Genomic DNA, 27,045 nt, shown 5'->3' with positions numbered 1-27,045 from the left:
AATTAATGAAACAGAAACAAAGAAAACAATACAAAGAATCAATGAATCAAAGAGCTGGTTCTTTGAAAAGACAAACAAGATAGACAAACCCTTAGCTCAGTTAACCAAAAGAAAGAAAGAGCAACTCCAAATGAACAAAATCAGAGATGAAAGGAGAAACATCACAACAGACAACAAAAAGATCCAGAATTAGAAGGTACTATTTAAAAACCCTATATTCTATTAAAACATAAAAGAAATGGATGAATATCTAAAATCATGGGACTCACCAAAGCTAAACCAAGAAGAGATCAACAGTTTAAACACACCCATAACATATAAAGAAATTGAAACAATAATATAAAACCTCCAGACTAAAAAAAGTTCAGACCCAGGTGGATATACAGCAGAATTCTACCAGACAGTTAAAGAAGTTCTACAATCAATACCACTTAAATTATTGAAAAAGAAACAGGAGGAGAACTCCCAAATTTCTTCTATGAAGTGAGCATCACTCTAATACCAAAGCCAGGTAAAGATACAACCAAAAAAGAAAACTATAGATGACCCATTTCCCTAATAAACATAGATGCAAAAATACTCAACAAAATACTTGCAAACCACATACAAACACACATGACACCATGATCAAGTCAGCTTTATTCCAGAGATGCAGGCATGGTTCAATATACGTAAGTCAATAAACGTCATAAATCATATAAATGGAATCAAAGACAAAAATCACCTGGTCATCTCAATAGCTGCAGAAAAGCTCTTTGACAAAATTCAACATGCATTTATGTTAAAATTCCTAGAGAGAATTGGACTGGAGGGAACATACCTCAACATAATTAAAGCCATATATAACAAACCCATAGCCAACATCATTCTAAATGGAGAAAAATTGGAAGCATTCCCATTAAAATCAGGAACCAAAGTCGTCCACTACCTCCACTCCTTTTTAATATAGCTCTTGAAACTCTCACTAGAGCAATAAGATAAGAGAAGGAAATTTAAGGAGTACTAATTGGAAGAGAAGAGGTCAAATTATCCCTATTTGCAGATGATATATCTAAGAGATCCCAAAAATTCCACCAGAAAGCTCCTAGAAATGATTAACACCTTCAGTAAAGTGTACAAAATTAATATACAAAAATCAGTAGCCTTTCTATATAACAACAACACGCAATCAGAGAAAGACTACAGGGAAACCCTCTCATTCACAATAGCTTCAAAGAAAATAAAATATCTCAGAATAAATTTGATCAAAGACCTTAAAAATCTCTACAATAAAAAATTTAAATCATTAAAGAAAGAGGTTGAGGAAGACATCAGAAGATGGAAGAACCTCCCATGCTCATGGATTGGAAGAATTAATATTGTGAAAATGACAATTCTACCAAAAGCAATCTATAAATTCAATGCAATCTCAATCAAATCCCCACGATATTATTCAGAGAATTAGAAAAAACACATCCTAAAATTCAAATGGAAGCACAAAAGACCTCGGATAGCCAAAGCAACCCTGAGCACAAAAAGCAATTCTGAAGGGATTACTATATAAGATCTCAAACTATACTACAAGGCTATAGTCATAAAAACAACATGGTAGTGTCACAAAAATAGACACATAGATCGGTGGAACATAATTGAAGACCCAAACACGGGTACATGCAATTTCAGTATTTTTCGTAAAGGGGTCAAGAACAGACACTGAAGGAAAGGCAGCATCTTCGACAAATGATGCTGGCAAAACTGGATTTCCACCTACAGAAGAATGAAACTAGACCTTTATCTTTCACCTTGTACAAAAATCAACTCCCAATGGCTCAAAGACTTCAATATGAAACCTGAAACTGTTAAAAGAAAACATTGGCAGTAACCTGCAAGATACAGGTGTACAAAAGGACTTTCCAAATCGAACATCAGTTGCTAAGGAATTAAGGTCAACAATCAACAAATGGGACCTCATTAAACTAAAAAGCTTCTGTGCAGCAAAAGAACAGCCATGGAGGTGAAGAGAAAACTCACAGAGTGGGAGAAAATCTTCACCAGTGACACATCTGACAGAGGTTTAACATCCAGAATATATAAAAAACTCAAAAAACAAAGAATCAAAAAAATAAACAATTCAATTTAAAAAATGGGCTAAAGATCTAAACAGAGAGTTCTTAAAAGAAGAAATGAGGATGGCCAAGAAACCTCTTAAAAAGTGTTCAGCATTGTTAGTAATTAGGGAAATGCAAATTAAAACTACTTTAAGATTTCATCTTACCCCCATCACACTGGCTAAGATCAAGAGAACAAATGATACCAAATGCTGGAGAGGACGTGGGAAAAGGGGAACGTTCATCCACTGCTGGTGGAATTACAATCCCCATGGAAAGCAGTGTGAACAACTCTTAAAAATCTAAGAATAAACCTACCACTTGAACCTATTTTACCACTCCTTGGCATATACCCAAAGCACTCATCTTATTGCAGAGACACTTGTACAACTATGTTTGTTGCTGCTCTTTTCAAAATAGCTAAGAGATGGAAGCAACCTAAGTGCCCCTCAACTGATGAGTGGATACTGAAAATGTAGTACATTTACACAATGAGTTTTACCGAGTTCTACTCAGTGGTAAAAAAAAAAAAAAGAAAAGATGAAATTTGCAGGTAAATGGATGGAACTAGAAACTGTTATACTAAGTGAAGTAACACTGACTCAGAAAAACAAACGACATATATTCTCCCTCATTTGTGGATCCTAGCACCAAATCCTTATATGTGAGACTATATCCTGATGTAACTTCAGAAGTCAGGAAGATGGAAAGGAACCAGGGAGGTAAAGGGAAAGAAGGAACCTGGGAGAGAAGAAAAGAGACAGGTGTTTCCAAGGGAGAAATGGGTAAAATGGGGTATTTAAATGGGAGGGCAAAGGGAAGGTTATACAAGGAACTATGGGGGTAAAAGGGAAGAGGGACCTTAAGAGAGGTGTGAACAGGGCTGGAAAGATGGCTCAGTGGTTAAGAACACTGGCTATTCTTGCAGAAGACCCAGGTTTGAATACCAGCACCCACACGGCAGCTGACAACTATCCATAACTCCAGTTCCAAGGGATACAACACCTTCTTCTTTTCTCTGTGAGCATTGCATGGCATGGTTGCACTTACCCACATGCAGGCAATACATGCATACACATAAAATAAAAATAATAAAATAAATAAATAAATAAATAAATAAGAGAGGTGTGAACATAGGAGACTGGTATTATCAAGGGAGAAATGGGGGAAATGGGGATACTTCAAAGGGGGAGGGAATCGAGGAAGGGTTAGGCAGGGAGAGAGAGAGGAGAGATAAATAATGTGTAGCTAGTGTGAAAAACCAGAGGGAGTCATATTAGTCCAAAAACTTACTGACAAATTATACATAAAATATCCCTACACAAGTCTATGTGTACAGCTGAAGGCTACATAAGAAACAGTGCCAAACAGGAGAAACCTTCCTTTGAGTTGTTGGCCATGGTAGTCCAAGAGACCCCCAAAATTATATAGGCTATTGCCACAGCCCTTGAATACCTCCTAGAATTTGAAGATAAGACCCTATTGCCGAAGACAGGATATACCCCAGACACAGGATTGGGATCAATGGAGCTGGAACTGACCTGGAAGCTACCTCCCTGAAGGCTAGTTCTTAGAGTTTTAGAGGACACTATGCAAGCTGCTAAGGGAGAACATCAATCGATGGTCCAGCCCCAGCTTCAAGGCCTAATAACCACATCAATGACTGGCACAGCAAATGACATTGGTGCAATAGTGGCACTTTTATCTTGGGGGTAATCACCAACTACCTAATTGGACTTAAAGCCTACTCAATGGGAGGAAACTCACATGTGGTATTGTAAACATAACCAAATACACATGGCTGGAGAGGTCTTAGATCCTAGAGAAATTGCCAAGGCTCTTATATCCCTAGACAAATGTAATTTCTTACTATATGCAAAGTATGGATCCTTATACTTGCAAACAAGTATCCCAGTCACTGCTCATCAAAGAAGCTTCTTTTGAAACAGATGGAGACTATTACAGTGTTCCACAACTGGTCACACACAGACATTGTCTGTGAATTGCACAAGCCTAAGTGGCATATCTACAATGCAATCGCTACACTTAAGGCTCATGGAACATAGAACAAGGGGTAAAGAGGACACTAATGCATCTCTCAATTCTCATTACTGAAGCTCCTTCATGCAATAGGGGGCCAGAAACACAAAAGGTCACAAATGGCCAAAGGGTAGAGAGTAAGAGGCTGCAGAGTGTGGGTTTTAGACAGGACTCATATTAAACTTCACTCACCCAAGGTGCTCATGACCATATGGAAATAGAGACCTACAAGCCCCTGGGACCTTGCTCATATAAACCTATAGCAATGGTGTCAGCATGCACAAGACACATGCAAACTCAAGCAGACTAAACCTCAGCACAGAACTGTGGAAACGGGCAACAAGCCCCAAACTTAGTTGAAGGAACTATTGGCATCTGATTAATACCAGGTGAGGAAGAGCTGATCTTCTTAAAGGGAGGGACTCTATATAGGTGGCCTAGTCCCTAGTGGATGAACTTGCACTGAGGGATGGATGTCTGGGAACACTAACTTGACATGATAGACCTTAACACAAATAACAAAATGTATGGATTCCAGTGGGTGGGGGGCTATGGGCAGGTGCCAGTGGGGAAGGGGTATAAAGATGGTTAAGTTTGATTGTGATGTTCTGTATAAAATACACAAAATTTAATCTAGAATTTCACAAAAATGTAAACCATTTTAAATGAATATAGAGAACATATCCATGGTATATGGTATGCGGTAGCTACCACTCTACTTTCTGTTCTAATGTTCAGTTTGTTTGACTTTCCACATAGAAAGACATGTGGTACACGTTAGAATTCTTGGGACTAGGAATGTTTGGGATTTTGGATATTTTTGTAGTAGAAAATGTCTGCATATATATCATGAAGTACATGGTGTTGGGATCTATGTCTAAAATAAAATTAGTTTCATTAAAAAAAATAACACAAATTCTGGAGATGAGAAATTAAAAGTGTGAGAGATGAAAACATATTATAGGCATTAAAGGCCAATAGGTACTTTGCTGCTGAGACTAGTAAATGATGGCAGAATAACAGGTCACCTCAAAGGCAAGAGCAAAGGAGGATTTAAAAAGCACCAGCCAGCTGTGAGATAACATAAATGTATAGGTATCTGGAGTTCTTGATGGAGAAAGGAGGGGAGGGGACAGAAAAATATCTGAAGAAGTAATGACAGAAAAATCTCTGAGCTCAAAACAACAATAAATCACAAGGGCGAACAAATTCAAAGCACAAGACAAATGAAAATGGCACCAAGTCCCATAATGTGAGTGTCCCAAACTAGGGATAAAAGGGAAGTCTTAAAAGCAGCGAGAGGAACACAGTGGACACAGTAGCACAGCTCTCGCCAGAATGCATCTTTAAAGTGCTGAAAGTCACGGAAGAACTCCACACACAGAGTCATTTTTCAGACATACACAGACTGAAAGAACTCATCAAATACAACTCAACTCCAAGAAATGTTAAAGAAAACCTTTTAAGCAAAAGAAAGTCAAAACATGAAAATAAGGAGGCCGGAAGGATGGCTCAGTCACTAAGAGCACTTGTTCTCCCAGAGGACCCGGGTTGCGTTTGCGCACCCACAAGGCAACTATACTCATCTTCAACTCCATTTTCTTTTGGCTTCTGCAGGTGCCAGACACGTAGACATGCACTTTTACATACAGAGTCAAAACACCCAGTACATAAACTAAAAATAAAATCTTTTTAAAATGTGAAAATATGAATCTGTACAAAGGCATTAATAAACAGCAGAAGTAGAAATGACATGAGTAAACAGATGGGATGCTTCACTTACCACAGAGGTCACTTTAAATAATAACGGTTACAAGGTAGAGAGCACATGCAAAAGTAAAACAGAGGAAGCAACACAAAGTCCAGTAGAGGAGAGTTTCTTAAACATATGTAAAGCAGTATAATAGCACTTGAAAATAAATTGTATTTAGATAAATATAATAATCCCTGAATCAACCACTAAAATAGCAAGAATTATAGCTTGCAAGACAAGAAAGGAGATATGGTGCAATTAAAAAAACAAAACAAAACAAAACAACAAAAAAACTCAAAGGACAGGGTGGAGGGACAGGTAGGGGAGACCAAGAGGGTATGGGCTTCAGAAGCACACAGAGAATTGTTTCAGGGTGATCTGATACTCATGATCTTGATTGTGGGGATAGTTTTATCACATAGACATATGTCAAACATTACATATTTTAAATATGTGTACCTTATCATATGACAACATACTTCAAGAAACTTACTTTAAAAAGAGCACAATGAAGAAAATGAAACAATATATTACTTATATACAATTATACTTAAGTCAGGCAAAAATATTTCATTCAGTTGAAGTCAGAAGTAGGATGGAGGAAGGGCACTGGGGAGTTTTGGTGGAACTTGCAAAGTTCTTCAAAACAAGAAAAGGAAGGAACTGTGGCAAAATATTAGGATTTGACAAAGATGTGATAAATCCCTAGTGTTATTTTATAATTGTAAATATTTTATATGTTTGGAGTGTGTGTGTGTGTGTGTGTGTGTGCACACATGCAATTTCTCAAAAGAAAAGTGCTTCTATGTTAAAGTTGCTGTCAGGGAAGTGCCTTATTCTATTCTGCTTAGGGGTTGAGAATCACCTAGCAGGGTTACCAAGAGAGTAGGAAAAACCCCACAGCAGGGCCCTGGCATTCAGCACTGAAATCTCTGTGTGTACTTGCACTTGTGTTGTGCAACAATTTCTCCTGAATTAAAACATTCCATCTTGGATGGAGATTTGCAAAGATTCAGGAAGTTGGGATTTACAACATTTAGGAAGTACATAACTCATAAGTCTAAGGAAGTTCCTGAAATTTACAAGATTCACCCTCCTGAATTTACCCTCCTGAAGGTTATCCAAGCAGTAAAGACTGTTGGGTAGATGAGTAACAGAGACTCTCTCACCTGTAAATTTCCTGGAAAGTAATGTAGGAGCTCCAGGGTGCAGTTTTTGTGAGGTGTCACCCTTTCTGGGGTGGGATTTTCAGTGATGCAGCTGCCTTTGAGTCATCTATACTAGACTCTGGAATCATTACTTTGGTCTGTTGTTGGTTCCCTCTCTGGGGTAAGTAGATATTTGATCACATGTCACCAGGAAAAGTGACACAACATGTCTAACAAACACTATCCTGATGCCACTAGCACCTCTCTGGTCTGCTTGATCCTATCTTTGCCCCTTAGAGTCTATCATTTTCATAACAAGGCAACAATGTTTTCAAGTTGTATCAGGTCACTATCTGCTCAGAGCCTTTCAAAGGGTTTCCTCCCAACTGAGTTACTGCCACCTGCAAGGCCTCCTGTGATCTGACCCAGCTAGAGTCCAACTTTCTCTCTTACACCCTCTTACCCCAGTCATACCATCTCCTTACCACCCCATGAACATGCCAAGTATACCCCTACCAGTCTTCACACTGACTTTCCTTCTGCCTGGAGAACTCTATTCCTTGAGTTTGTGTGTTCAGTTTCTTCAGGAGTCCCTGAAAATGTTACCAGAACCTTCTACAACCACTACTAATTAGTTTCTACTATTTTTGAACCTTTTAATAGGCTTACTTTTCTGCAAATGGAACCATTTAATATATTAGACATTTACTTAAAAACAAATCTGTCCTTAAAAATGCTGACAAGGATGTAGAGAAAGGGAAGCTTGTATAGTTTTCATGGGAATCTAAATTAGCACAGCCATTATGGGAAATAGTGTGGAGGTCCCCCCAAATGAAAAAGCAATCACCTTATTGTTCAGCAATCTCACTTCAAGGTGTACAACCAAAGAAATAAAATGAGTTTGGCAAAGAGGTTTCTATCTACACTTCCATGCTTATCACAACACCATGTGCAAAGCCAAAACAAATCAACCTGTGTTCATCAATGGATGAATAGATAGATAGATAACTAGACAGCTAGCTAGCTAGCTAGATGATAGATGGATGATAGATAGATGATAGATAAGACAGATAGATACATATACATATACATATATGCATATGAATACTATTTGCCCATGAGAAAGGAATAAAAGCCTTTCATTTGCATAACATGGATGAATCTGTAGGACATTATGCTAAGTGAAATAAACCAGGTATAGGAAAGATGCCCTGTGATCTCATTTATACATAGAATCCAAAAAGGTTGATCTCACAGAATTTGAATGTAGAATAATGATTACCAGAGGCTGGGGAGGAGAAGGAAAAATTGAAAAGTAAGAGAGGTTGCTAGCAGGTATAAAATTAAAGTTATATAGGAAGAATAAGTTCTGGTGTGTTTTGCACAGTAGAGACACTATAGTTAACCGTAAATTATTGTGTGTTTCCAAAGAGCCAGAAGAGACGATTTTCAGTGTTCTCACTAAAGAAAAATAATAAAGGTTTGAGGTGATGATATTGCTGAATACCTTGATTTGAACATGCATTAAAAAGTCACAACTGCCTCATAAATATGGATAATTAGGATAATTATGTGTCAATTAAAAATAAACATTTTGGACTGGTACATGCCTTTAATCCTGGCGCTCGGGAGGCAGAAGCAGGTGGAGCTCTATGAGATTGAGGCCAACTGGGACTACAAGGGAAATCCTGTCTCAAAAATACACAAAAAATTAACAAATATATAAATAAACATTTTGGGCTGTGGATATAGCTCAGTGGTAGAACACTTCCCTAGCATGTGAGGCCCTCAGTTCAATCTCAAGTACCATAAAAAGAATAAAAATTAAAAACTAAAATTTTAAATGAAAATAAAATCTCTCTATTCTCCAGCTGCCATTCCCCAAACATAAGACCTATGAGAACAGAAATTTTCTTCTCTTCTTAAACATAGCTCTTTTCCAGTGTCTACAATAACATTTAGAAAATTGTAAATGTTAAAAGTATTTCTGATCTTCTAATAATCAGACCAAAAAGGTATAGACATTCCAAATTCTGAAATTCACAGGAAAGGGCTGGGGATGTAATTCAGTTGATAGTGTTTGCCTGGCATGCATGAAGGCCTGAGTTCAATCCCTAGTACCACAGGCTTGGTTGTGCATGTTGTAATCTCAGCACTCAGGAGGTGCAGGCAAGAGGATGAGAAGTTCAAGGTCACAGAAAATTCTAGGCCAGGTGTTTGTACATAGGACCCTGTCTCTTTTTTTTTAAAAAAAAAAAAAAAAAAAAAAAAAAAACTAGAACAAACATCCTCTCTGCCAGCATAAATATCTACACATTTGAGCAACTGGGCTATAATAAGTGAAACAAACTTTAAAAGAGAAAGTTCATCAACTCAGTGATTAAAAAGTTTTGCAGCATGCAAATGATAAACTGTGAAGTATGGCCCAACTTTTAGAAATATAAAAACTCAAAATCTCTCTCTTAGATTATAACTAAATTTAATAATGAGTTATAAGTTTTTTCCTTCTTTCAGAAATATCCCCAAATTTCTATCTAAAGATGAAGAAGAGATAGATTCAAATACATACTTCTCTATACTGATGATAATTGTAGAAAGCAATTATTCTGTTAATTGAGAATTCTGAAAAAATGGCTAATTATGTATTTAATGATTAAAAGATGAGTGGCTATGCATATATTTGCCTTCATTAAATATTGATTTAGGATTTCTAATGTGTTTTTACAACATGCAATTTTGAGAGCAAACTGTGTATAGCAGAAAACATTTGGTATCATAATAATTATTTCTTTACAAACACAGAACACAAGTCCAGTGGTAAACATTTGAATAACTTAGAGCAAACATATTCTAGACATCATATAATTTATTATTAAGAGCTCCAGAGTCATAACTATTTAATTAAAATAAATCTGGACATTTTTTATCCATATTATCTAACTACTAGTCTAAAATTACTGACAGTAGTATGACTTTACACTTCATTCAATACCAAATGATGTTAAAAATAATATACATAATTTTAATTAAAAATTTTTTTGAATATTTTTATTTTATGCATATGAGTATATTGCCTGCATATATGTGAGTGCACCCATGCCATGCAATGCTCACAGAGGTCAGAAGAGTGTGTCTGATCCCCTGGAACTGGAGCTATGGACGGTTGTTAATCGCCATGTGGGTGCTTGGAATCAAACTTAGGTCCTCTGCAAGAGCAGCCAGTGCTCTTAACCACTGAGCAATCTCTCTAGCCCCCTATAAATAATTTTAAAACTAGTAACCAAGCCATTTAAAAGAATGAAACTCAGAACTGAGGAGATGGGTTGGTGGTGAGCATTTGTCTAGCTTGTATGAGGCCCTAGGTTCAATCTTCAGTACTAAGGGAATGGAAGGAGACTGAAAACCAAAGGAGAACAAAAATGGCCTTCATTCACTTATTCAAGTGTTTAATGGGCATCTACTAGGTGTCAAGGGCAGTACTGTAGTGCCTGTCCACTGAGTTAACACTGAAAACATTTCCAGATGAAAAAGAAAACAAGATAAAGCAGGTTCTTACTAGGCAGTCTCACTAATCCCACCAAGAGAGTGAGGCCTGGCTCAGAACCTGGATTCCTGCACTGCCACTTATTACTTCAAACACAAAGTTTATCAAATTTAGAGAAATACTAAATTCTTTTTTATATTTTAGACAACCACTAAATGTCTCTGTTCTTCAGACTTCTTTTATCTAAAAAAACGAGAATAATAATCCCCTGTCCAGAATCCAGATAACCAGCACTGTGTCGTTTATTGGCTTCTAGAATACATTTCACAATTAGTCTTATATTGACTTACACAAATATTTAACTAAATTTTTGAATTGCCTTCTAGCTAGGATCTCTCAAGGCAGAAATGGTAACATATTTTTCAGAATCCTCCATTACCAATTATAGTTGTTACTGTAGGTTAAGATTTTGAGGAAGAAGGGAGGGGAGACAGTTTTTAAAAATATATTTATTTTAAGGCTGGGGAGATGGCTTAATTGGTAAAGTGCTTGCCATGCAAGCATGAGGACCGAAGTTCAGATCTCCAGCACCATATAAAAAAGCCCAGCACAGTGGCGTGTGCCTATAATCCAGCCCTGAGGAGGCAGGGACAAAAGGATCCTTGAAGCTCCTTAGCCAGCCAGTCTAGCTGAATTGGCAGGCTCTGGGTTCATTGAGAGACTCAGTTTCAAAAAATAAGGTAGAGAGTGACTGAGGAAGACACCTGATATTGACCTCTAGCTTTCACATACACGTATACACATATACACACATACAAAATATTTATTTTATACTTTTGCATGATAGATCACAGAAATGGGAGAAAGTAACAGGAGTATAACCCGTTTGAAACTAAACTAACTTACTGAATATCTGCTGTTATCATCAGGGCTGTGCAGGATCTTGACACCCATGGTGGACATGCGTATAATCAGCACCAGAGTTAATATTAATTAGTTATGCTAATTTAATGGTTGAGAAAACTTAAGTTCAGAAATTGTACATAACTTGTTTAAGCAAACAGTGTCATATATGATTGAAGTGATAAATAGCTGGAGGACAGAATAGTAAATTTTACATTCAGAAAGATGTTACATAAAAGTACTATTAAGAGTTCTTTTATAGAGGGAGATGATTTCCTCTTTATGCTAGTAATTTTTTTTCATATTTATTTACTTTGTGTGTGTGTGTGTGTGTGTGTGTGTGTGTGTGCATGTGCGCGCCATACCATGATACATAGGATACATCACAGGTGTAGAGGTCAGAAGACAAATTTTGACAGTTGGTATTCTTCCACCATGTGGGTTCCAAACATTGAATTCAGGTCATCAGGCTTGGCAGTAAGTGCTTTTACCCACTGAACCATCTCCCAACCCCTATATGGTCTTTTATTTATTTTATTTTATGTGACTGAGCGTTTTTGCCTGCAGGTATAGAAATGTTCCATGTGTGTACAAAGTCCAAGGAAGCCAGAAAAAAGTGCTGAATCCCTTGGAAATGGAGTTACAGATGGTTGTTTGCCACCATATGAGTTCTGGGAACCAAATCCTGGTCCTCTGCAAGAGCAGCCAGCACTCTTAACTGCCAAGTCATCGCTCCGGCCCCAATATGGTCTTTTTTGAAAGGATGCATTTGAATAAGCTTATAACCAACTCTTGTCCAATAATCAGTGAGCCATATTAAAAAAAAAAAAACCCACAAGGAATCAAAATTTAAAAGGAGGTGGGGGGGGCTCCATAACTCCAGTTCCAGGGGATCCAGCACCCTCTTCTGACCTCCACAGGCATTGCATGACACAAGTTACATACATGCAGGCAATACATGTCTATACATGCACTTACATATACACAGGCAAAACATTTATACACAGAAAATAAAATAAATGAATAAACCACTTAAAAATAAAAAAAGGAATTTGAAAAAATGGACAGTATTATGAGAAGAAAAATGAGAATCAGAAAGTTAAACTATAAAAGAAAATCCAAAGATACTACAGATCAATTATTAGAAATAAGAGTTTAGGGGCTGGAGAGATGGCTCAGTGGTTAAGAGCATTAACTGGTCTTGCAGAAGACCTAGGTTCGATTCCCAGCACCCACAAGGCGGCTATGAACCATCCTTAACTCCAGTTCTAGGGGAATCTGAAGTCCTCTTCTGACCTCCGTGGCACCGCACTACACAAGTGCACTCACATGCAGGCAATACACTCATACACATAAAATAAAAATAAAAAAATTTTAAAAAGAAATAAGAGTTTAAAGGTAATTGGTTATAGATCTATCTATTTATGAAAATTAAGTATATATCTACAGTGAATAGCAAAAATCAGAAAGCCTAATTTAAAAGAAAGGCAACATTTATCACTTTTCTAAACACACACACACATACACACACACAGACACTGTAGTCTGGCATAGTGGTGTGCACCTGCAATCACACACCACTAGAGGGAGACAAGAGGGGCCAAGAGTTCAAGGCCATCCTCAGTTCCACAGTAAGTTTGAGACCAGCCTGAACTATGGGAGACATTGTCTCAAAACAACAACAAAAAGATTAATAAAATAGCAAAGCATGATGGCACACCTTTAATCCCAGCACTGGGGAGGCAGAGGCAGGCAGAGCTCTGTGAGATTGAGGCCAGCCTGGTCTACATAGTGAGTTGCAGGGCAGCTGGGGCTACAGGGAAAGCCTGTCTCAAAAAGACCAAAAAAAGAACAGAAAGAAAGATTGAAAGGAGAGGGAGGGAGGGAGGGAGGGAAGAAAAGAAAAAAAGCAAGCAAAAGATTAATAAAATAATTTGAAACAAAGTCTTGTTCATCATCTTCTTGGGATAGAGAGAATTCCTTTGTATAATGCACCAAAAACATAAAACTGAAAAGACTGGAAAATTAGATTGCATGTACATTAAGACTTTTCCTTAAAAGGCAATATTCAAGTGAAGAGGTAATTCTTACATAATCTAATGCTGACAAATCTGGAAAATCTATAACTTGTTCATGATCTTGCTTCTCTCAAAATTGTTTTTTAACACAAATTAGCAAAGAGCAAGCCTATATAAAAAGTTCAGAAGCAGACACGAGTAAAATAAGCAAACACTTGTATCTAACAAAAGTTTGGATTTCATAATTTTAATGGCATACATAAATCTTTTATGCCAGATGGAGGTCAATAATGTAAACATGTTTTAAAAATCAATAAACAAATTCTCTGACTACAGTCAATAATCTCAATCAAATCATGTGATTTTAGTGAAACATTAAACAGTGAAGATGGCAAGAACTCTAAGTCATAATAACCTCATCACCATTAACATGATAAGTACCATTTGATCAACACTGAATCTTGATGGACACCAGGTCCTGTGGAATACACAAAGAGCAGAGACATAGTTCTTGCTCTTTAGGCCTATAAATCTAGTTACCATGTAGTAAAATACAGAGGGAAAAACCATATTTCCATCTAAATCTCAAATCAATCTGCTTTTCTTCACCTTCCTGTCTTGAAGCTGCTAATATATATTTTCTGGTCATATGGAACCTTTTCTACTCACTTGCATTCATTTCATTTAATCCCAATCTATTCACTATATTGCTGATATGCTAGCTTTTAAAAATACATTTATTTCAGGGCTGGAGAGATGGCTCAGCGGTTAAGAGCACTAACTGCTCTTACAGAGGACCCGGGTTTGATTCCCAGCACCCACATGGCGGCTATGAACCGTCCTTAACTCCAGTTCCAGGGGAATCCGAAGCCCTCTTCTGACCTCCGTGGCATTGTACGACGACACGGGTGCACTCACATACATGCAGGCGATATACTCATATACATAAAATAAAAATAATAAAATATTTTTAAAAATACATTTATTTCTTAACATTTTGTATATATGTGTATGGTGTATATATGTGTATGTGTTTGTAGGTGAGTGTGGGAGCATGTCCCAGTGCTGTGTGAAGGTCAGAGAACAACTTCAGGTGTTGGTTTTTGCCTTTACTTTGTTTACCAGGTCTCTCTTGTTCATGCGGCAGTGCGTACTCTAGACTAGCCTACATCTTCTGAGGGATTCTCCTATTCCTAGTTCCCATCCTGCTGAAGGAGTGCTGGGATTACAGACATGTGCCACCGTGTCTGGCTTTTTAATACACAGGTACTGGGGAACCGATCTCAAGCTGTCAGGCTTGCTGACAAGTGCTTTTACCCCTGAGCAATGCAACAAAAACAATGTTCAGTCTCACAGCCAAGGCTTTGCAGGCCATAAGGTCTCTGCTGCAATTACTCAACTCTGCCTTTGAGATGTGAAAACAGCCAAAGATATATGTAAATAAATTAGACAGATGGCAGGCCACATATGGCCTGGAAGCCAGTTTGCTGGGTGTGTATGTGTGTGTGTGTGTGTGTGTGTGTGTGTGTGTGTGGAGGGGTTGATATCTGTGATATCTGTTGGGTATCTTCTCCTATCACTCTCTACCTTATTTTTTGAGATAGGATCTCTCACTGAGGTAGAAACTTACTGATTGGCTAGACTGGCTGGCCAGCAAGCTCCCGGGATATGCCGGCCTTCATTGGGGTTAGAGACACATGCCACCACATAAGCTCTTTATGTGGACAACTGGGGATCTGAACTCAGGCCCTCATGCTTACATAGCAGACGCTTGACTGACTAAGCCATTTCCCCAACCCTCACAACAAAATACTTTTCAATGTAAAAAGCATTAGAAAGAAAGTGAGCAGGAATAAATTAAAGCAAGGTGTGGTGGGCCTACTCAGCACTCAGGAGACTGAGGCAATATAACTGCGATTAGGTTTGAGGCCAACTTGGGCTACATAGTGAGTTCCAAGCCAGCCTGGGCTAGAATGAGAACCTGCCTCAAAACAGAAAAAAAAAACAAAAAACAAAAAAACGGACTATTCTAGAACTAAAGAACACTGTTTTTTTTTTGTGGGAAGGATACAGCTCAATACACATCACCAAAACTTCAGAACACTAGGGATACACAGAGAGCAAAAGTCCGAGATGGAAAAAACATCCTGTAATAGACTGGAAATCAGAAGACTCCAGCCTTTTCAAGAGTGACACAGAGAGCTAGAAGGCCTTCACTACTGAAAGCAAACGCCAAATAGAATTCTGCACCTAGTGAAATCCCAAGAGAGGATTTCAAATGTACTAAACCTTTATCCCTGGGTGCTAAAGAGTTCCTCTAACAAAACAGTAGAGTAAATAAAAAATGAGGAAAACCAGATATCCAGGTAAACGGAGCTGAAACAGAGGTAAATTCCAGAGCAGTGAGCCTCCAGAGGGAGTCCACTCTGGGACTCAACCAAGGGCTGAGGGAGGGAGCTTTCAAAATTAAGAGTAGAGCTGATCTATCTGAGCACATGAAAAAATAATATTGGCAGCATGTGACAGGCACATGGAGCATTTTAGCAAAATTAGCCACAAATACACAGAAAGCCAAGTAATTAAAAATAAGGCTGTTATTAAAAAAAAAAGTAAAGGGCTGAACTGTACTTCACTATTTGGCTTGACAGAAAATAATGCCCTTATAATCAAAATAATGAGATACTGAGTACTAATTGAACCAGAGACTGTGTATATGTAATTATACAGAAGAAGGGAGTAGGAGAACAAAGTGGAAAGGTAGAGCTCCACCCACTATGTCAGGAATGCAGATAACACCTAAACCAGATTAAGCAGGAAATACCCATCTATACAAGATATTTAGTAATAACTAGGTAAATACCGGAAAAGTAGCCAAAAGGACTGGTGATGGTTTCTTCCAAGTAGGTCTTGGAAGTAGAGAACAGTAGCATTTGTTAGTGTGGGTATGCCCACATGCATGACACAGTATGCATGTGGGGTCCACTGGAGGACAACTTAGAGGAGTCAGTGGGTCCCAGGAATCAAACTCAGGTTGTCAGGCTTGATGGCATGTGCCTTTACCCACTCTTTCATGTCATCTCACTGGTCCCAAAATGCTATTTTTAAAAGTCAGTTTACCTGACAAGTTTGTATTCATGCTCAGATGCCGAGGAGCTCAGAAGGTGGGTGACTGTGACCAGTGATAGTCATGTATATAGAGATTAGAAATGCATGTGAAAATGTCTCAATGTCAAGAGCCCTGGAATGAATTTTTCTGTATGAAACTGTGTGTTTTGACAACGCAGTGGAGATCTTTTTTAAACGTTGGAAACTCATTTACTTTTTTTTTAAACGTTGGAACCTCATTTAATTTTATGTCTTATAGAGTTTATAATGAGTAAAAGATTATATAAGCGTAAACCTAGAAATGTAAACCTAGAAATGTACAGCCTATTTTGAAAGAGATGTACCCTAGCTCAGAAAAATGTTATTGAATAGGTTAATGCTGTTGTAATGAAATGCTTCTTTTAATTAAAAAAAAAATTTCTATCTGCTGTACCAAGTAAAATTGCACAATATACAAAACTGAATTTAAAAAAAAAGTCAGTTTAAAATAATTAGAATTGGGGCTACAGCAATGGCTCAGCTGTTAAGAGCATTTACTGATCTTGCAGAGGATCCAGGTTCAGTTTCCAGCACCCACATGGGGGCTAACAACTATCCATAACTCTAGCTTCAGAGGAATCTGACACCCTCCTCTGACCTCTGGGAGCATTGCATGACACGGGTTCACTTACACACATGCAGGCAATACACTCATACACATAAAATAAAAATAATAAATAAAATACTTTAAAAAAAGAAATATGCTGAGTACCCCTAACCCAAAGCCACAATCTCTAAATGTTCCTCTAACTTCCTAAACCAACATGATGCCACAAGTAGAAAATCCACATCTGACCTCATGTGACAGTACAGTCACAACCCAGGTAACACTGAGAACACTATCACTGCCTCAGGCTATGTGTACAAGGCAGGTATGAAACATGAATGAACCTAGTTTACACCTCAAACATTTCTGGACATGAGCATTTTAGACAAAGGATTATCAACCCGTTTTATTTTGGCTAAATTTTCTTAAGACTGTCTTTTTCCTGTTGACTTACCAGAAACAATAGCCTTACCTGAACAGTGCGCCCTGCGTTGATGTGCTCTTCGTGCAACTTGTCCCAGATTCTGCATCGTTGATACTGTAAAAAAGAGAAGATGTTGACTTTTTCATCACAAGACCATATCCAATTACCACAAAAATCTTTAATTGCCCTCTCAAACATGCCAACAAAGGGAATTAGTGACTTTTTAAAAAAATATTTTATTATTTTATGTGTGTGAGTGTATTGCCTCCATGTATGTGTAAATGCACCCATTTTATGCACTGCTCACAGAAGACAGAAGAGGGTGTCAGATCCTCTGGAACTGGAGTTACAGACAGTTGTTAGTCACCACGTGGATGCTGGGAATTGAACCCAGATCCTCTGGAAGAGCAGCCAGTGCTCTTAACTTCTCAGCTATCTCTCCAGCCCTGATTTTTTTGTTTTTTTGAGATAGGGTATCACCAGGGCTCAAGACTCCCAGAGAGCTGCACACCTCTGCCTCACAAATGATTTTTGTAGTGGTAGTTACCTTTCCATAGACATATAAATAAGCTTTTAATATTCCATTAAAAATTCTAGAAATAATTTTAAAAACAACAACAAAGATTATCAGTTCAGGCTACCTTTTTATTATTTAACCAAAATAAAGTTTTTGTCTATCTACAAACTCTCCGGAGATGGAAAATATAAAGAATAAAAATGTAAAAGAAGTTGAGAAAAAGAACAGTGCTTCTTACAGAGTCTCACCATGTGTGCAGAATTTCAAACATGTATCAATAGTGATATTAAATATTAAACAATAAAATCTAAATTTAAAAAAGTAAAAAATCTTAAAAACAGGCAGAAAAAAAAGGTGTTTGAAGTGCCAAGGAACAAAGACAAGAATGATAGAAGTCCCCGCAAAACAACACAAGACAAAAGACAATGGGCCATCATGCCAGTAACAGAAAACAACACACAATTCATCCTAGAAGTCTTCACTCAGAGAAGTACAGGCAAGACAAAGACAGAACTGATGGAATTCATCACTAGTGCAAAGATGCTCTAAGAAATGCTGAAGGATTTAAAGAACATGGAACTATGGTACATGGCAAAAATCTGATTCTATCCAAAGAAATGAAAAGTACTGAAAATTGTAAATATACAGTTAAGTATTAAATTTTATTATTTCTAAAATCTCAGGCTGGCAAGATGGTTCAGCAAATAAAGGTGCCAAATCTGATGACTCGACTTCCATCCTGAGAACCCACATGTTGAAAGGAGAAAAATGACTCATGCAAATTGTTCTCTGACTTCCACATGCACACCATGGCATGTGTACACACACACACGCAATTAATTAATTAATGCTATTTAAATATAGTAAAAAATATAATCTCCTTAAAAGATAATGGTATTCAAAGCAAAATAACATCAATGCATTATGGAGTTGATAATAAATATAGATGCAAAATGTATAACAATAGTACAAAGGTCCTGAGAGAAGAAATGTAAAACGCACTGTTACAAAGTTACTATAATACATGTAAAGTGATATTACGGCCATTACTTGATGCTAAAGATGCATACTCTGAACTATGAGGTAGCTACTAAAAATCAAATTACATAATACTTAGTGGTGAAGGACCAGTTTCTAATATTACAAAGGGTAAAGATCTGATCTCAACAGTCTTAGGCAATACCACACCAGAAAATCTAGTCAAGCACCAAGGTAAAACAAAGGAAAAACAAAGAAATAAAGGGAGAGAAGGAGGGAGGGTGGGGGACAGAAAGAAAAGGGAGGGAAGGCAAAGATTGGAAAGGAAGAAATAAAATTGTCTTCACAGGTGGTCTGACTGACTACACAGAAAATATCAACCTGCAGAAAAGTTACACATTAGCAGATGGTCTAATCGCTGAGGGTCATAAAGTAAGGATTACTCATATAATGAAGATAATATCTACCCCAAAGAATAGATAAGAATAATCTGCATCATCTTGCCTACCAAATGTTAAAAATACAAAAGCAAGGACAAAACACATAGGAAATATTGCGGGGAAGTTCTGAATCTAATATATTTGAAATTATTGGCTAGAAGTGCCTATGCTGACTGCCTGGGTACATTAATTCACTTATTACATAATCCACTTCCAAGTGTCCACCTTGCACATGTAGGAACTTTTCATATAATATCTTTATGGGAGGAGGATGGGGTATGTGGTGCTTGTATATTTGCCCATTTGCATACATATATGTATATATGTGTATAGAGGTCAGATATTGATGCCAGCTGTCCTTAATTACTTACCACTTTATTTACTGGGGCAGAGACTCTTGCTGAACCTAAAGCTTGCTGATTTGTCTATTCCCAGATCCCATCTCTGTTCCCCTAGTGCTGGGATTACAAGCAGGCCGTCATACCTTCCTGGCTTTTAGGTGGGTTCTAGGGATCTGAATTCCAGTCCTTGTGCTTGTGTGGTTAAGTGCTTTATCCACTGAGCCATCTCTCTAGCCCCATTATATAAAAATATTAATCCTCATTATAATATTATGAAATTATAATTTCACTATGGATGTTAAATCTGTAAACGTTAAGGTTGCTGCATAGCGCTGTGTTAAGATGGTTATTTATGTCTGAGGTCATAGCATCAGTCAGAGCACACTCCACAGGAAGTAACTGAGCTGGGATTTGAACAATATCAATGTTTGAATGGTGACAAATGGTGAGGAGCATGTGGTTAATAGATGTAAGAAAGTAAAAGTATTCAACGCTATATTTTCTCTACTCTTACTTAAGAAAACCATCTTCAAAATAGGAAAGTCTCTATTAAAATCATTAAGGGGGAAATGAAGCTGGGTGTGATGCCTGCAGTCACAGTTAATCTAGCAGCTGAGGCCAGACCAGTTTGGGACCAGTTTGGGGAACATACTAAGACACTGTCTCAAAAACAAAAACTAGAGGCTATATGCTGCAGTACTTGCCTAACATCTAAGCAGTCCTAAGTTCTAGCCTCGGCACATGCCCTCCACCCTCCCCAAAGGAAAAGAAAAATGGAAAGAGTAAGCCTACACACTTCAGATGAGTTACATCAACACGCCTAGGAAAATGACATCCAAGCAAACCAAGAAACTTTGCCAACACTTCTGTTGATTTATGAAGAACTGGAAAAAATGGTAATGTTTGCAAATATTCACCTAATTTTCACAAAAAATATATGTTTAGAAGACACAGGCTATAAATCTTAATATAAATCTTAGGAGAAATTTTTACTAGATTATTAGAGAGATGATTTGTGAGAACTTGGGGCAATGGAGACAGTGTACTAGGGGCCTTGCCTTTCTTCTAGCATTTTCATCAATGACTTCAAAACAAAGAATGCATGATTATCAAATTAAAGATAACATAAAATAGAATAATTAACACAGACAAAAGATCACAACTGCACATGATAAGAACAATTACAATAATGATAAATATGCAGCCCAGCACTTAAGGTGAAAAGAGTGATTGTAACAAGCATTATCTTGCTCAGTAGCTTCAAGTGCCTAGGAGAAAAAAATCCCATGGCTTTTATTTAGATTATTACAAATTCAATGAAAAGAGTCAGCAATATAGAATGGCTTCTAAAATGACTGAGTTGCTGTTAGGCTCTCTACATGCATACAGATACTCATTCATTCATTACACTTTCTTACACTCTCAATCACATTCTAAGTTTAATAATTTACTAACACAGCAACCTCCAAGCATATAACTGAACCATTCTCAGTACTTCTCTACCTAAAAATGAATATCATAGGAGACAGAGTGAAGTGTCGTTATACATGCCTATAATCTAAGCATTTGGTAGACTAAGAAAGGAAGATTGGGAGGTCAAGGCCAGCTGGGGCTACATAGTGAGACCTTGTCTCAAAAAAACAAGGGCCAGTGAGATGGCTCAGCAGGTAAAGGTGCTTACCCCTGAACCTGAAGATTTGAGATTGATTCCTAGGACCTACACAGTGTAGGGAAGAACTGACTCCCAAAAGTTGTCCTCTGACCTCCACACACACATCAAGTATGCTTGTCCATATACATATACACAAATAAATAAATGTTAAAAAAAATAAAACAGAACAAAAGTAATACCTAACTTAAAAAGCTATGGTGAGACTAAGTGCCACGACATACAAAAACCTGTAACATAACACTTAGCAAATGAAAACTACCTTTGTTTTACCACTTCCAATAAGGAGGTTTTGTCTCAGATTTGTCCCCTAACAGATGCAATGGGCTAGGTAATAGTTGAGATACAACAGGACCAACAAAGTTTCCCTCTGTGAATATCTTAATAACAATAGTAAAATCTTTCTAGAAGTGTCCATAGCCCCATTAGCCTTTCTGTCAAGTCTCATTGGCCAGAATTGCAGGATATACCTATTGTTCCTTGACAACCAAACATTAACGAAAGCCATATTATCACGTTCATCAGACCCATAATCATTTACCACCACATTGGATTTGGTAAAGAAGGTATTTGTGGGAGGGGGGATTTTTGTTGTAATAATAATAACAAATTAACAAGCAAACAAATATGAATAAGTAAACAAATAACAAGTTGGTTCAGACCATGCTGCCGACTAACCCGTGTCACCCACTGTCACAGCTACTCATATGCTGCCTCTCATCGTTCTTTGACGAGATCTTTTTTTCTGAATCTTTAAATTGAATTTTTGTAATTTTCATATCATATAATTTGATATTTAGATCCCTCCTCTACCCCCACCTCTCCTAATTGCCCCCTCTCATTTAATGTACTCTATTACATACGTGTGTGTGTGTGTGTGTGTGTTACATTAAGGTCTATAGAGTCTAATTTGTATCCCCAATGTCCATCAGTGTGGGCCAATTTACTGGAGACCATCCTTGAAAGACGCTGTCTCTCCCCCTCCCAGCAGCAAGCAGTTGCCAAAATTTCCTTAGGTAGGGTTGGAGTTTCTTACCCATTTCCCCATGTCCATGCTGGGATTTTGTCTTTGGCTACTTATTTTGTTTCCTTAACTGAATGGCAAACTTCCTGAGAATTGGAAATCTATTTTATTTTATTTTGTTTTGGTCTTTTTGAGACAGGGTCTCCCTGTAGCCCCAGCTGTCCTGGAACTCACTATGTAGACCAGGCTGGCCTTGAGCTCACAGAGATCCACTTGCCTCTGCTTCCCAAGTGCTGGGATTAAAGGCGTGCGCTACCACGCCCGGCTGGAAATCTATTTTTACACTCCTTCAATGCTAACAATCTAAGGAGTGGCAAATACCAAATACCAATAAATACATATGAAAAGTTAACATTTATTTCATGTAATAAATAATCTTGTTTCTCATTAAACCTGGCAGGTTGGATACAAATATTCATCTCTGTTCTTTTCCAAAATCCCAGTAAAGAACAATAAAGAACGTTAAGAAGTGAAGCTTCACAAGAGCAATGAGAACTTCAACAGACAAGAATTTTTTGACAAAATCTTAGAAGCTGGGAAGGGGACAGGCATACTAGAACGTTAAGAAGTGAAGCTTCACAAGAGCAATGAGAACTTCAACAGACAAGAATTTTTTGACAAAATCTTAGAAGCTGGGAAGGGGACAGGCATACTACAATGGAGTCAGAAGACAGAGAGAGCAGCAATGTGAGCCTGCAAAGGTGGCTGGTGGGGAAGAGGGGCACTGAGAAGCAGGCAACAAGCACTGCTGTATGTACTCCAGAAGGCTGGGCATCCAGAGCTACCAGATACAGGTGAGCAGTGGAAGTGTGTGGTGGGGAGAAAAGCAGGTCTCATGGAAGGCTTATGTAAGACACAAGTAGTTACCAAATCACATACTCAAGCAACTACCTGCCCATAATGAAGGAAGGCAGCACTTCTCTGCAGGGACCAACCGGAGAGGATACAGATCCTGGACTCCAAGCATAGCAAGGGCAAGGATGAAAGAATGTACCCCAACCAGCAAGATTAAGCCTGAAGGACTCTCTGATTAGTGGTGAGCCTGCTGTCCTCCTTTCCCACTTTCCTTCTCCAGCTCAAAGGGATAATCATCAAATATATACTATTCCCCCTTTCCTATGTCCATACCTCCATCTCTGACACAGTCACAGCTGATAACTTCAACAGCTAGTCTGGAGGATGGCGTTCTCTGAAAATTGAATAGCTATACATACTGATATCCGGTGGTTCTCCATTAATATAGATTCTCATTCACTCACTCAGCCCTGCGGCAATAACTGTACCACACCTACCCTGTCCCCACCTTTACACAAACACACTCATGTACATTTTCTAATTCCCACTCTTTATACCAACAGACAGCCAAGGAAGGTATCACACTGAGACCAAGAGAAAGAGAGGAGAATAAAATAGAGGAGAAAGGAAGGAAGGAAAGAGGAAAGAAGAGAGGAAAGAAAGGAAGAAGGAGGGGAAGGAAGGAGAGAGAGAGAGAGAGAGAGAGAGAGAGAGAGAACACATTTTGGAAAAGCAAAAACAAGAAACAGAGGACTTACAAAAAATACTGATCAAAAAGACGACACTACATGTATGAAGTCAGGTAAGGTTTTTCTTTCTAAAGAAGGTATTTGTATATATGCATGTGTGTAAGCACACTGAAATAAAAAAGAACATAACTAGAAAAATAGGACTCTGGTTACTCTACCTAAGCTGGAATTCGGATGTGGCAGCTGGTGCTAGAGTACACATTTTACACACAAGACAGAAACAGGATGAAAATGGGAGAGCAAGGTAAGCCTGGGTCTCCAAGGACTGTGGAGCTGCCACAGCAGGCCTGGATGGCCTCCGTAACTGTGAGAGATGAAGGACAGAGGAAACCAAAGGCAAACAAACTCTTCTTTATCTAATACGTCATTTGGAGGTTTTCTGCCAGTTCTGCCTCAGCCATACACTAATTGCTATGAATTTCATGTATATGTTGCACAGTAAGTTTCTCCCTAGATCCCTACAACATAAAACGAAGAAAATTATGTTCCAAGCTTGCTATCTTTTAGTTCCCATTTGCTGCGCTCACGTCTATGATACATTAGCTGGGGAACTTCAGGCTCACATGTTAACAGCACTTATTATGTGTCACAGAATGCAATGCTGGAGAACCCATGATGCATGGCCCAGGTGTCCATGGTACACTACTCTCATTGTTTTCAGATGTTGCAGAATCACTCCCCTAAAGCCTTACCTTCAATTTCCCTTCATTCTGGCTTTCTTCTTTTAAATTCATATTGGATGACTGATGGCCAGAATAATAAATATTTTATCTTTCTACACCTTCCCCCCAAGAAGAATATGCTTTTTGAAAGTGAGCCACTGTCAGACACCTGGAGTCTTAACTGTTTTGTACAGAGTGAGTACTTCAGTTTTTAAATGTGTTTACATTGCCATGACCTATCTATCAAAATATGCTATTCATTCCTGGACAGAGGAAAAGGTATTTTCATAATTAAACTAGAAATCCTACAGATAGTGAAACGTTCAAGGATATAAAATAAAACAGATCAATGAGTTTACCTTTTTTCTTTTAGACAATATCTATTTGTCAGTTATAATCATCTAATGATGGCTAAAGTTTTCATAATAGTAAAAATACTAAAAGAAAAATGTTCAGAGAGAGCAGGATCAGTCACTAACTCTGGAATAATTTTCCCATGATACCTGGCACAGCTCATCAAATCAGTAATGGACTCATTTCTGTTCCCTACCTGTCCCTCGCCAGGGCTCTCACTTCCTCACTGATAGAGTTGCATCATATATGTAGCTGTAACAGAAGGGCTGTGACAGCAAGCATTTGGGGAAAGAGTAAGAAAAGGTAAATCTTAAGACATGCCAATCCTCAAAGGTACAGTAGACAATAAGGGGTCGGGTGCAGATGGCCTTAACTAACCATCATAATCCTCCTGCTTCTACTTTTCAGAATCAATTCATCTACCCAATTCTTGTCATCTTTGTAATGGAGAAACTGCATGCGCTCAGGACTTTGAAACATACCTTATTAAATCTTTTACTTAAGAGTTGGCTAGCTAGGTGTGGTGGCACATGCTTTTAATCCCAGCACTTGGGAGGCAGAGGTAGGCATATCTCTGTGAGTTCCAGGCCAGCTGGGGCTACAGGGAGACCCTGTCTCAAAAAGACCAAAAAAAAAAAAAAAAAGTTGAGCAATCAAAGTATAAACAATTCTTTCTATATTGTTATAGTGTTAAAAGATCGTCTGTCCCATTAACCAAAGCATGGAAATCTTTCACTTGTTTCCATTCATGACAAGAACAAACAGTTTCCCAGAAAATTCTGCATCCTTACAAGCTATAGCACCACTTATTCCTGTGTGTGAAGAAGAAAGAAATTAAGGAATAACAAAATATTAATCCTGAATTCTAGAGAAATTTCCACATAAATGTTCATTGTAGTATTTGTAGAAATTAATTTGTTATTAGTATATAAATTAATTATATATTGAGAGAGAGAGAGAAAGAGAGAGAGAGAGAGAGAGAGAGAGAGAGAGAGAGAAAGAGTTTGCTTGCTTGTTTTGTTGGTTTTTTTGAGACTGGATCTCCCCACAGCCCCGGGCTGGCCTAGAAGTCACTATGTGACCAGGCCAGCCTTGATCTCAGAGATTCACCTGCCTCTGCCTCCCTCGTGCTGCACCATCACACCTGGTTCTAGTTTCTTTTTTTTTTGGTCTTTTTGAGACAGAGTCTCCCTGTAGCCTCAGCTGGCCTGGATTCGCTATGGAGACCAGGTTGGCCTCGAACTCTCAGAAATCCACTTGCCTCTGCCTCCCAAGTGCTGGGATTAAAGGCATGTGCCACCATGCCCGACCTTCTATATTTTTTAAAGCACTTAAATAATTGGAAAATAGGTAGAAGAAAAAACTGGTACTTTGAGTATATATAGCTTATATTAAAAGGCTTACTGACCACATCCTCCACTCTGATCTTAAGAAAAACAAGAAAGAAGTAGAGGGACACACAGCTTAAAGTTTAGACCAGGAGAGGGCCTTCTGAAGGAAGACTACCAAGGATTCATTGGCAAATAAGACAACACACCTCTCCAAGTCAGTGCTCACTTCTCAGTAAACCTGAGGGTGCAGTAAATGTCACAAACCCTGCACCTCACCCTGGACAGGGCACATTCCATGGTGGGCCCTCAAACCAGCTTTTCACCCCTCTACTTCTTTCTCCAAACCACCTTGGCAGTATTTCTCAATTTTGGGCCTTTGTCAAAGAGAAACCATAAAGGAAATTCCCTCATATCACACAATTGTTTATGTCTGTAATATATGTACACCTGAAGATGGTAGAAGTTACTGATAGGCATGAACTCAGGTTCAAAACACTTGCCATGGGGTGAATGAGATGAAGGCAGGTCCATTACCCACAGCTCCCCACCTTCACATTACAGGGCACTATCAAACAATAAATTGAATTTAATTACTAACTGCCTAAAACCTCCACATGTAAATTAAAAAGGTATAGAC

The 27,045-nt window shown here is 38.2% G+C and overlaps 1 protein-coding gene across 2 annotated transcripts in view; it reads right to left on the bottom strand.

Moving 5' to 3' along the window:
* Stx17 (syntaxin 17) overlaps positions 1-27,045 on the bottom strand; it is a 64,639-nt gene that overhangs the window by 28,821 nt on the left and 8,773 nt on the right. For both annotated transcript variants that reach the window (XM_008851896.3, XM_029555429.1), the window contains exon 3: positions 17,597-17,662. In XM_008851896.3, the coding sequence (XP_008850118.1) occupies positions 17,597-17,662 (66 nt within the window). The remainder of the gene's footprint in view (positions 1-17,596; positions 17,663-27,045) is intronic.

Source organism: Nannospalax galili, unplaced genomic scaffold (assembly GCF_000622305.1).
Source record: "Nannospalax galili isolate Female #2095 unplaced genomic scaffold, S.galili_v1.0 scaffold125, whole genome shotgun sequence".
Taxonomy (NCBI): domain Eukaryota; kingdom Metazoa; phylum Chordata; class Mammalia; order Rodentia; family Spalacidae; genus Nannospalax; species Nannospalax galili.
Note: the sequence above shows the minus strand (reverse complement) of the source record. Positions and strands in the feature narration are given on the sequence as shown.